This window comes from Bombus impatiens, unplaced genomic scaffold (genome assembly GCF_000188095.3).
Source record: "Bombus impatiens unplaced genomic scaffold, BIMP_2.2 scf_0296, whole genome shotgun sequence".
Lineage (NCBI taxonomy): Eukaryota > Metazoa > Arthropoda > Insecta > Hymenoptera > Apidae > Bombus > Bombus impatiens.
Genome location: NT_176715.1, coordinates 798,383 through 811,038, shown reverse-complemented (window position 1 = coordinate 811,038; position 12,656 = coordinate 798,383). Strand labels below are relative to the sequence as shown.

The window sequence follows — 12,656 nt, the reverse complement described above, 5'->3', positions numbered from 1 at the left end:
TTTTTTTTTTTTTTTTTTTTTTTTTTTTGTAAAAATTCACGGTTGATGTGGCAACTTCGTAGACTCGAAACAGTAAATTTCAAAGCTCGCCAAAAAGTAATCTAATGGCAATAAGTGAGGTCATGAAACTCGCATCACAGCTTATACATCCATACGATTGTCGAATTTTTATGGTATTTCAATTTGGCTCTTTTATAAGCTCTTTTGGCCTTTTTATAGCATTTCAATTTGGCTCTTATTTTAGTAAACGAAAAACGTTTGTAATATTTCAAGAAAATATTCAATATGAAATTAAAAAAGGAAATCATTCAAACCAATAACAATTTTTCCACATTTAGCACAAACTTGAGATATTTTTTTAACGTTAAAAAATTACAATTGGATCGGAAATAATGGAAAGAATGCAACAGATTTGTTGTGATTGTGAGATGGACAATCATCGTATCGATACTACATTGGTATTCGTTGTTGATATAGAACAATAATTCGTATAATTTTTAATTGGAAAAATTGTAAGTAACTCGCGTAATTCATAGTAATACACATTTAGCGCCGATTATCAAGAAATTTTTGTTGAAAAGATTATTTCACGAAAGCAACTCCGCAGTTCATTTCTGACAAATCTCACGTCGCCAGTTCAATAAACCTCATTTGTGTCGTCGATTTGAAACCATTGCACGTGCAGCATTACCATGCCTTCGTACCACCGTTAGCACATAAAAGCTCATACACGCGTATGTAAAGCCACAGATACTCGCATGTACGAAAAAAGTAATAAATAATTTGGCAGAACAAAAAGATTTCCTCGGGTGGTGTACAAAAGTATTAATTAATGAGAGCATTAATTAGCAGAACAAGTTGAAGAACTTAGATGTAAGAACCATAAGAACAAACATTTGCATATAGATCTAATGTCAACTTTAGGAGAATTCTCAACACGAGAATTGATTGTAATTTTAATAAATAAAAAAAAAAAAAACTTTAGGAGAAGATGTGAAGATATCGTGTTAAAAAAGACGGATGAAGAAATTTAAATAAGTCATGACGTGTAGCATTAAGCATCAATTAATTAATCATAGACATATTAGCCGTGTCAATTCAAATAAACGTATCTCGACAAAAGGTGGTTTTGTGAAAAATGGATTTTAGCATTTAGCAACCAAGCATCGACTTGCCTCCAATTTCTTATAGTATAAGCCTTTTGGACACTCGGTATAACTGTTAACTTATTATTTTGTATTAATTATATTATTGCGTCGTTATAATTCTTGCGATTAATTTACCCTTCTTTTGAGTATTTTACATGAATAAATAATTTTAATTTTTTATTTCGACGATTAGTCGTTCTTTTGATAGTCCGGGTCAAGTGTCCTATTTTGTATGAAATTAGTAAATGTTTTATAACATATTATGTAAGTATATGTCGGGTTTGTCGGGTTTGTCGCTAGTTCTAGGGGCGCGTTGCGTATCTTTGTTAGGACAAGCCATTGTAGTTGTTCAATAGAGATTATATTTACAATTATATGTACAAGTGTTGATTTAACAGGGTTTAACAATTAATCGTGATTGTTAGACACTCTTAAAGTAAAGACAATGTTCTTAGGTTCAATAACGAATCCACTGTCAACGGGATATTGAATATATTTCGAAACTCAAAGTGACGTTAGCTGTGACGCACGGTATCTTTCTGACTGACTGACCTGACGTTGTGAGTAAATTCTCCAAGGTGATCACAAGAATAAAAGACTGACACGATCACATTTGTCGATTGCGTATTGACCGGGGTTATCAACAAAATTCCAGGCGCCGTTACTGGGCAGACCCGCGTAGAGCCGTCATTGCTCCTGCCCCGGGGCTTGTTTCTTAATACAGCGTGTGTCCCTCGATATTGGTACTTCTACTGTAAGTAAAAACGTTCATCCCGTGACCGTGGCTACGTTCGGCGACCAGTTGTGTCAGCTCGAGCCCAAGCCCATTGTCACAAACCTTGGGCAAACATGATCAGATCGTATCGCAACAACTACTTCTAAGTTCTATTATTTAAGTACAGCTATAATGAATAGTTTAGACCAAAGTATTGGGATCTCCCCAAAATTCCAAAAGAAAGGCCCGATGTCCCTACATCTGCGACATATGTAACATACTATAACATATTTTATCATAAAGGAAAGTTTGTAAGAGAAGCGTTACTGCAAAATGTCAGGAAATAAAAATATCAGATAAAAAGCAAAGAAGAATCGCCTTAAAGAGAAGACTGAGAATTGTAGGTTGCAAGTATTCATCCATCCTGCGAACAGCATAAGAGGCTAGCGAGGGTTGTTTTATGCGACATAGTTGCAAATGTGTTAACAAGTGCATGGACGAACCTGATACGAAATTAGGGATTCGCTAGGATTATTGTTTCCAAGGACGAATCTGATGCGAAATCACGAAGGTTCTAGGACGAAGTCACGTGCGGACGAACCTGATACGAGGTCAAGGAGTCACAAGAGATTGAAGTTGAAGCTTCGTAAACGAACCAGCAGTCACTAGGATCGATAGCGTAGGCGAACCTGATACGAAGTCCAGGATATTATCTTCCATTTTGTTCAGTGACGAAGCAGTATTCACTAAAAGTGGAAAAATAAATTATCATAACGAACACGTTGGGTTAGAACACGCTAGTTTGCAGTAGAGACGTCAACGACAATTTTCTATTAACGTGTAAGATGGAATTATGCCACAGACAGTCTTTAATTATCTCTAACTTGAGAACTAGGGTCCATAGCATATACAGTAGAAATAAAAATAGACTAACATTTGTCTTGATACATGCTTAGAGACGTTCGACTATTTATAACTGTTTCTTATACACGGACACTTGCTGCAATAAATGTAGAAATAACAGTTAACTACATACATAAACAATACGTGGGACGATATCGAGGTATTTTTCTTATTGCTGCATCATGTTGGGTACACAGGATAAAATTGTAGACTAGCATCGTTGACAAGTTGATGTTCTGATATTCGAGAGACTCTGCGAAACACTGTAAATCGGATTACTAGAGATATACAGAGAGATTCCAACCAGAGAGAGTAGAAGGTAGAAGGTAGCGAGTCACTCTTGAGCGGTTAACCAAGGTGTAGCTAAACGTAATGGCGAGAATCAGCGGATGTCCTACAAGCCAAACATCCCGACAGAGACGGACTACAGGTTCTTGAAACCGTGCAAGGCTAAATCTAATATGCACGTGATCTGGACCACTGCTTCTAAAGGAGCAAAAATCGAACGAGGATCACGGTGGATGTTGGAAAAGCAAGTACGATTTCCGGATAATCGTTTCTTTCAACCTCATTCCATTCCTCTTGCCGATGGCGAAAGCAACTCATCCAAGCAATTATGTCTGAGATATTTATCTTTGAAAAAGAGATGTATCTTGGCATCTTCCTTCGTATTTAGAGGAATTTGTTTCGTATTTCTTATTATCGCTTCCTCTGAACAGCTTTTGCTGCCAACGGAAACGATATTTTCCTTTCTTGATGTCTGAGAAATAATTTTATTAGCTACAGTTGTAGTCCTTTTTATCTTTTATCGATACAGTACGGGAATTACATACTTCTAATTTATAAAGTAGAAAATCCTTAAATAAGGAACAAGCGATATTTGATTCTGCGTTGTGAAAAAGTTTCAGATGCTTAACATAATAATCAAAATATTTGTTAGTATATATTATTTACACTTCTGCTGTTCTCACTTCCTTGAATTAAAATTGCGATAATACCTCCAATTGAAAATATTTATATATCGATCCGAAATTGCATTATTTTATACATATTTTATACAACAAAATCCGCATATACAGTCATCAATGAGGTTTGATCGCATATGTGTATGTATCACATATGTATAATGAAGTTTGAGTTACCAGCACATTCGTGTACCTAAGTGTTATTTACTATTATTCTTATTATCCTTGTAATGTTTATATCCTTATGTATACATATAACACTTAATGAATAATTGAAATTAATATTTTTGTGTAAACAAGCCGCATTGAATGAAAACGTCGTACCATTTACGACATACATTTTACTGCTTCGCTTATTATACCTCTGTCCCCGATTGTATAAATTACACATACATATATCTCCATGAATGAAATAGCAAATCAGTAAGAATAGGTTTTATTTCATCACATTAAAATTCAATTGCAACAAATCTTTTTTATGCAATGTCTTCAAAGGAAATTTAATATTGTACAAAAAGAAATGCCTGTCATTGTGGCTGTCAACCGCAGCCAACCGCAAATTTATAACGTTGAGGTGCATTTTTATGTGAAATAATGGAGCATTGTACATTGCACGACTATTAATATTCTTCATTGTGGAAAAGTCGGTATTCGGCTTCAAACTTATTACTTTAGTTTGCATTGTTCGAGGCTGTTGACTGCTATTGATTCTGATAGATGACTAAGTTGCGTGGGTGGAGTCGATCGTTTACAAAAAATATTAAAGTTTGATAGAGTGTCGCACCCTTTTCGAGGCGTTGCTGCCTGTGATTTGCAAGGCTCTGAAGAAAGCAGGTAATTTGTTTCAGGCAAACTTTCTTCTTTACGTAGCAAGCTAAAGACACTTTTTACAGTCTGATTGAATCAGGCTTCTCTATTGTCTCTCGTTCGGTCCACAGAATTATTTATAACACTTGGATTTATGTGGTTCCTCTCCAATAGCATTAGGTTACTGCATTTTTGAGATAAAACTAGAATGAATATCTTTTCACTATAGCGTCAAGAGTAGCAGTTTCTCCAATGTGGTTCTTGCTTTGCCTTCGTAATTTGTAACATATTGAAAGGACAGACTTAACAATAATTCACAATAAAACAGAAGACAAAGATCTTTCTACGTCAAGCGTGATGTTTTAGCTGTATATTGGATATGTATATTATACAAAATATATGTACAATATGTTGTGCAATACTGTATAAAAGTGCTCGGTTGCATTTAAAGGCAACAAAGCTAAACTATAGCAAGTAATAATTTTAACTTTCAAATATCTTTGCGCCTATGAAATATCCTTCCATCGTTTCCTCTTATCGACGATTTTAGCAGATTGCTATTTGAGTTGTCTTCGTATTTATTCTTTACAAATCTAACTTAAGTTGCTAGAGATAAATTTTCCTCCCTGATTTTTGAAGATAACTCATTGACTAATATAACAGTCCTTAATTCATATCTTGTTGTACTTTTCGATTATTTTTTAGGCATCATAGCGTAACTCATTTCACTTGTTTTTCACAATAATATGCTTGCATAAAATTTCCACCTGCTGTTTGTTCCAGCAAAAGAAACGAGGACAATTTAATTAAAGTTTTCACAAACTCATGTTTCCCATTTTCAAGAACACATGTTACAAAATTCGATTTGCTGGTCGAACAGTCAGACCTGAGGGAAATTTTGCCACGTTGCTATGTGTGCCCACCTCCTCTCCTCTTCCACCGACGAAAGAGGAACCTAGATTGAAATACTTACTAGCCACACTAGTAGAAATTTTTGGTAATTGGAATAGTATATGCTAGCAATTACAATGTTTGATAACAATTATTGAATAATTATTCGATAAATAGTCATATGGTGGCTCACGGAAGTTTCGAAGTCTCCTACAAACTTTTCATATATTTATTATAAAAAACATTTTCATATTTCATTAGCACCGTAACGAGACATGGCTATCGTGACTGTATTAATAAAATTTGAAACGGATCTAAAAATGTACATGAAGTTACAAGATATTTATTGGAAGCATACACTTTGCAAAAGTCAGCAAAGTATATTTGAACAGACAGTTGTTCATTTTGTACAAGTCACGATATTCAGCGAGACTATCTTTATGACTAGTAATTTTTCATGAATGCCTTTTAATTTCTATAAAAGAAGTCGAAAATATAGAATAAAAATTTTTTTTTAATTTTTCCACGGAGACAACGATCTACAGTGAGATCCGTCATAACGAGACGCGATAAAGTGCACGCGTACCGAGCCAAAATTCAAAGTCGATTTTCTCGAAAACAAAGCCTCGAACGAAAAATTGTTATTCTACATTTCCGACTTCTTTTTTCGCGTAGAATCACCCCTTTCCGTTTGTACCACCAGTTACCAACCACCCTGTATATCTCCATGAATGAAATAGAAAATCAGTAAGAATAGGTTTTATGTTATCACATTAAAGTTTAATTGTAACAGAAATCTTGAAAGAAGATTTAAGTCTTAAGTTAAGATTTCAGTCTTTCATGAACAACGGTATTTAACTTTGTCGTCGGAAAAACAGATACAAAAATAGAGCATTACGTCTTCCTTTGTCTTTCATACGATAGGTTTTCAAAAGGCAAGTTAAAATATTTGATCAATTAATGGATTTTCGATATAAATAGTTTATCCAGTTCCATAGAGAATGCCAATATGGATCGAGTAATATATCGTAAAATATATTACAAATTCTATTTAAAAAAGGAGAAAATTCACCTTCCTATGTGCTCTATCTACGTTTCTATTTTCTTTTTATCTTTCTATCTGTTTATTACTAAAGCTTATTGACATCCTAAAAGCATCCTTAGCTAAAAACTACTGACATCAAATTATGTCTTCTGCAAAGCCATTTAAGTTTCTTTCTTCGAAATATTTTCTGGTATCATAAATAGTTCAAGAAATATTGGCAGGGATCGATTTAAACGCAATACCTTAAATATTTAAAAAATAACCAGACAAGACATATTTTACAGTTTAACTACGAAGTAGAAAATAGATCGATTACACGTGTAGTAATTAAAGTTTCTATTTAATTGTACATTTTTTATTACAAATTTTATTTAAGTTTCCTAGTTACGTAGAATTACATATGAAGGATTCTCTCTAGGAACATGAATTTGTTGCATAATTCCACTTGCAGAGTGAAGCTGCTAGTCTAGAGGCAGTTTACAATACGGAATTTCCAGCAATTAACGGTATCTCAACATCCACATCCGACGGTTGTGGCCCACGTACTTACCGAGCTCCTTAATACTACGAGTAAAGTTAGAACGTAGCAATTAGTATTACAGACGAGAAGCAGTTGATAATTATTGAATGGCTTGGTAAATTCGTAGCATTCCGGACAGTCGATGAATTTCTAGCAAGTTAAGGAGTGCCAGCATTGTCCCTGGTTAGACATTAAATGTAGCACAAGCAGTAAACAAAAATATCTGGGATTGATCAATGAACAAGATGTTTTTCCACGATAGACCTGTACGTCGATAAAGTGTTAAGAAGAAATTGACTTTAGACTGTTTGCTATTTTATATCTTTTATATCTTTATTTTCTACGATCGATAGTAGCACGTTATTTGCTTATGATTTAGTTTACGACTTATTATTCGCTAGGTTTCGCCCGCAAACTTCGTTCGCGTGGATTCTCAAATATAAGGAATCAATCTTTAAGCGAATGAATTTTTATAAATGAAATACTCACATATTTTTTATATTAACGGTGGAATTATTCTTCGTAATAAAAAGTATTAAATCATAAAAAGATTTCAGAACAAGTACAGTGTTAACAATAACTATCGTTCCTCCTTCACCTGTACCAAACATGCGAGCGCATATAATTTAGATGCCAGGTTATTTCTCAGCTTCTAGAAAATGGATCAAAATGAGACGTATCCTATTTTCCTTCCCGGGTAAAGAAAACTCCATCAAAGTTCGTTCAGTAGCTTTTACGTGACGCGAGTACAGACAGACAAAAATTCCAATAATTAGTTTTTTGGCCTCCATAATTTATGAGTTGTCTCTGGATGATCGTTCTATTTTTCTTTTTTATTCGATGTACAAATACAACCCTTCTTTATTATATGCATAAATACATGCATAGATTATTTATTATACACAGTCCTCGCCTATTGGCTTAGGACAGTCTTCTGGTTTTTACATCTTTCGCTTATATCCTACGCTTACTTGCCACACTATCACACTCTCGCTCTCTCCGTTCATTCTTCTCCACCTACACTTTCATTCACACGAAGCGTCCTGTTTTGCGACCAAGTTTGCAGGACAGAAAAAACAATTAAAAACGAAATCGCATAAAAGCTCCGCTCCCCAGCGGCTTAAATCCAAAAAATATATTTTCGACTTCTTTTTTCGCGTAGAATCACCCCTTTCCGTTTGTACCACCAGTTACCAACTAACCTGTATATTTCATTAGTGGAAAATTTTTCTTAAGGAAAATACTGGCATTTTATGCTAAAAAAATCCGATTATCTTCCTTTATTATTTGTTACAAGGAAGTAATTAAGTATTTTTATTGGATAGCAATTCAATAAATAGTCGGTTCACGAATCCTTAATTGATTTAAATGGAAAAATTCAAGAGGGGAGAGGTTTTAATAGTTTCTGTGTAAAATGTACCATATTGGAAATTAAATGGATTTCTGTATAATCATTCAGCTAGTCCATTTGCAATCGGAATCGAACATGTGTGTTCAGGACTCCCCTCCTGCCGCCTCGCGATTGTTATCAGTGTTATCAGTTGCTAAACAACATAGTGAACACGAGAGAAATGGGAAGTTCTCTTGCAAATGAAATTGGTAACTCTGTACCATTTAAAACTACCTTTAGCCTTTTAACGGCAATTTTTCTGCTTTCTATTATCTTGAAGCTACGGCTGAGTTCAATTGTGTGAAACGCTCTGTACGTCCAACTTTAGACATTGTATTTTAAGTATGATTTATTGGAAAACAAAACGATCCTAGGAGGATAAGAACAGAAAGATTCCTTGAATAAAAGATAAGATAATGATCAGCCTTATGTACACAAATAAAGATAGAGCGTAACGACAGATAAATTGAAAACGTAAACTCAGCGTAAACGTAGTATCAGCGAAACTGATAAAATATAGCAGATGATAAAATATTCAGACTTAACTCAAATAATCGTTCCTCTGTTATAGGTACAGTGACATTTATCATTGGATTTACGGGATGCGTTGGCGCACTCAGGGAAAATACGTGCCTCCTAGCTACGGTATGTATTTGAACATCTAATGAAGCATTTGTGGATTGCTTTAATTATCTGTAAGCACACGAAGATACATAGCTTCTCGTGTGTATACTACCGCTCAAACGTATGTGGACACTTGCTTACCTTTGACAGAATGTAATTGTAACATACGGATGCGAGCATTCACGGTGCGACACGCGACAACCCAATACCCGAACGACAAACATCCGGTCTTAATCTTCATTTTTGTCGTGGGTCCAACCTTTATCGGTCCTTTACAGGTGGTCCCGTAACTTCTAAATTACCTAAAAAAGGTAGGTAGAGGAATACAAAGAAGAAAGAGGGATGTTTCGATACTGTAAATTCGAATACACTGTCTATTTGTAAAAAGTAGCAACTCTAGGATACTATCTAGACGCAGACAGACGTCGTGTCGTCGCCCGTGCGTCTCGTGTGACAACGAAGGCGAAACAAAAGGGGAGAGAGAGATAAGTAGAACCGACACTCACTATGATGGTTTATCCTTATCGCTACTCCAACATTCAGCTACTCAACATTCATTCGCTACACACACTCAGAATTTAATTGCGATCATCTCATGCAAGATCGGAGGCTATCGCCACGTGACAGTCGCTAAAATATAGAGACGGGATGTAACACTCTCCTAACTCCTATAGCTAGATCCTGGTACCATCCTCGTCGACAGTTCGGTACGTAATTTTCGCGCCATACACACAGGGAACTATCCTAAACTAGCAAACATTTATTCACCCATATACGCTCAGTGCTGTCTGGTAGACCTTCAGGCGAACAAGGTCTCGCGTCGATGCTCACAGACAGAGCTGAAAGCAAAGTCGCGGGCTAGTGGTGTCACAGACATTAAAGCGGAATGGGAAAAAGGCACTTGTGGTTGATGTACAGGCTCGTAAACCGTAGAACAATACACGTTATTTAATGTTTACTGTAAACTGTTCGGAACATAATCCTCCTTCTTAAGACGGGCGATTGTTACTGCACACACATACACATGGATACACGTACGAGGAGCGTTTCCCGCCGATTTATTTATGTCCCGAGAAGTGTAATGTGTTGACCGTACGGGCAACAATTGAACGGCACTGAATTATACACTGTCACAACACGGAAATATACAACACGACACAGGATCACATCACTGGTATCATTCTTCGTTGCGGTGACCAGGAGCCAAATCGGGATGGGCCTTCTTCTTTCCTCCTAGCGCAGTCCTTCTGTTTACTCCCGTCTTGTCGCAGCATGCACTCAGAGTAGCACAGCGGTCAAGATCAGAGTCAGGTTATCGTGTGGTTGAGCACCCGGTCTGGTGATGGAAATACCGCTAAATCTGGCGTCGGATTCTTCACTGGCGCGTCCATGAGATTGAGACTCCAAACGTATTCAGGTAGAGATCGATTACAGGGATTTCTTCGTTGTCCGTCTGTGTTCCTGTGGACGCGGTGCTAGGTCTGCTGAACCCCTCCATATTAGTCCCTTTATCTTATCTGTGGCTGCGTCTGGATCTCAATCTTCTGCTTCGGCATCGTTATCCCTTGCGGTTTCGTGGTCGTTTGGGGTACGTTGGCCGTTGCGGAAGAAGGTAATAGCTGACATTCGGACCCTGCAGAGGTGTATCTTCCACGATACATTGTCCTGTGGCTGCGTCCTTCTGCTGGCATTTTTCTGGCGCTAAGGTTAGATCGAGGTTGGGTTAGACTAGATTGGGGTTAGGAAACTAGTACAGCTTCCCCAAGATGTACTGGTCGCAGAGGAAACATTCGATCATGCGTCCCGACTTTCTCTTTGCTGCGTTCTTTCCTTTAACCGTGCACGAGAGAATATGTTGCTTTCCTGCACGAGTTCTTTTCAGCGCGATGAGTAGTTTGTAATATAAACAGGACTACGCTATAGACTGTTGCTTTTTAAGTGATTTTTCGCTCCACCCGATCTGCTCGGAATTTGCACCTGGTGCGGGAATTATGGGATTCTCTATTGGTAGTTGTTCTCCGTTGGGAACTTCACAGTTCCGAGAACCTCTCGGTTCTGCTTCTGCTCGCTCTTATTATTATTACACGCTCTTATTACACTACGTCCTTTCGCCATCGTATTCCTTACTTCTCTCCTCGCGTTCTTCCTTTTCTTGTAATAACAAAGTCCCGAGAGGTGTACGGTGCACTTCCTTGGTTTCTACTATAACAGCAACAGCATATTATCATTACGAACATTTCAGTGCCAAACCCTGTAGGCAGATAGTTATTATTAAATTCAAATTTTATTGATCTTGTCGTCGATGCGTTTCGATCTGTTATTTTTCGTTCAGTATCCTATAATTCTATGGGATACTCATCCCATGCAATCCCCGCAGATATGTCATCGTCTCCTGTATTAAGTATTGCTGATAGCGAAGGTGCAGTTATTCTATCAATTCTTTTTATTTTCAGGATTAATATTGCTTCATTCGATGTATCAAATCTTTCTCTACGCTCATATATCTTTATTGCTGACAATGTGGTTCTAGACAGCGCTGTACAGAGAGGTAGGAGGTGCAACTATACCCACTTCCTTCAGAGTTTTAGTGTCTCTTCTGCTTGGACACGTGATCCGAAAATCAATCATCCTACTTGGTAGACCAAATATATTCAAAAGGACTGTTTTTCATTTCTTCAGGAATGATCCACGCAGTCGAGTCGTATGGTGATTGAAAAGGTGCAATTACGTCGTTTTCAAGTTCTCTCACTGCATGACACTCTCGTTCCTTTAAAGAGAAACAGTGTAAATTCACCCTTATATACCGGCAGGGAACGTTACTGCCTCGTATTGACGGGAATATCATCTACCGTCGGAATTTTGCATGAGATTTTATACATGATAAACGAACACCGGGTAGTTTATATCTCCGTAAGCGTTCTTCTATGGTATGTAACACATAATGTTTCTCCTCTTCATTCAACCGCTCCAGACGAACAACGTCCATTATTTAAGTAACACGATCCTCGGGTGGAGCATGTTCTTCGAACGAAGAACAGTGAACATTGAACTCTCCTTCTTCGTCGCAACTATGGTATGCGGAGGGTGTCAGTTCCTGGCTAAGTACTTCAGTTCCTACGTCTTTGTCCAGCGCGTTTATGCCAAAACGTGACATGTCTGTGGCGGCACTCAACAGCAAATACCACCACGTGACACTAATTAGGGTCGGACGACAGCAGCGCAGTGGTTAGCGCCTTAGGTTAAGAACGTTCGGAACCCGGGTTCGAATCCAGGCATCCCGGAGTTCCGATTTTTCTTCCACGCATCTAAATTAGAAAAAAATAGCAGTACCCTTAGCAACCACATCTACAAGTATCACAGTCAACACCTACACCTCATGTCGGTTTTTTGAGTTTAGTTTGAAAACGTTTCTCCTACGGACAAGGATATCTCTGATTTGAAGCGGAATATACGCAAGCTGGTGTGTACTATTTCGACGTATCTGTTTACGCATACGTGTTGGTATAGTAAACACTCGTGTACGTCGATTTGCATCATGCGGTGCGTGATTAGCCCATTTCATGAATGTTATTGACCTAATCGGATCGCTACTATCTAATCTAGATTGTCTACTATCAGCAGAATCGGTGTACTGTTCGTTATGGTGGA

At 37.3% G+C, this 12,656-nt stretch overlaps 1 protein-coding gene across 4 annotated transcripts in view; it reads left to right on the top strand.

Moving 5' to 3' along the window:
- Positions 1–12,656, top strand: part of LOC100742097 (tetraspanin-17) — a 62,218-nt gene that overhangs the window by 18,063 nt on the left and 31,499 nt on the right. For all 4 annotated transcript variants that reach the window (XM_033320367.1, XM_033320366.1, XM_024367139.2 and 1 more), the window contains one exon: positions 8,956–9,029. In XM_033320367.1, coding sequence (XP_033176258.1) covers positions 8,956–9,029 — 74 coding nt within the window. The remainder of the gene's footprint in view (positions 1–8,955; positions 9,030–12,656) is intronic.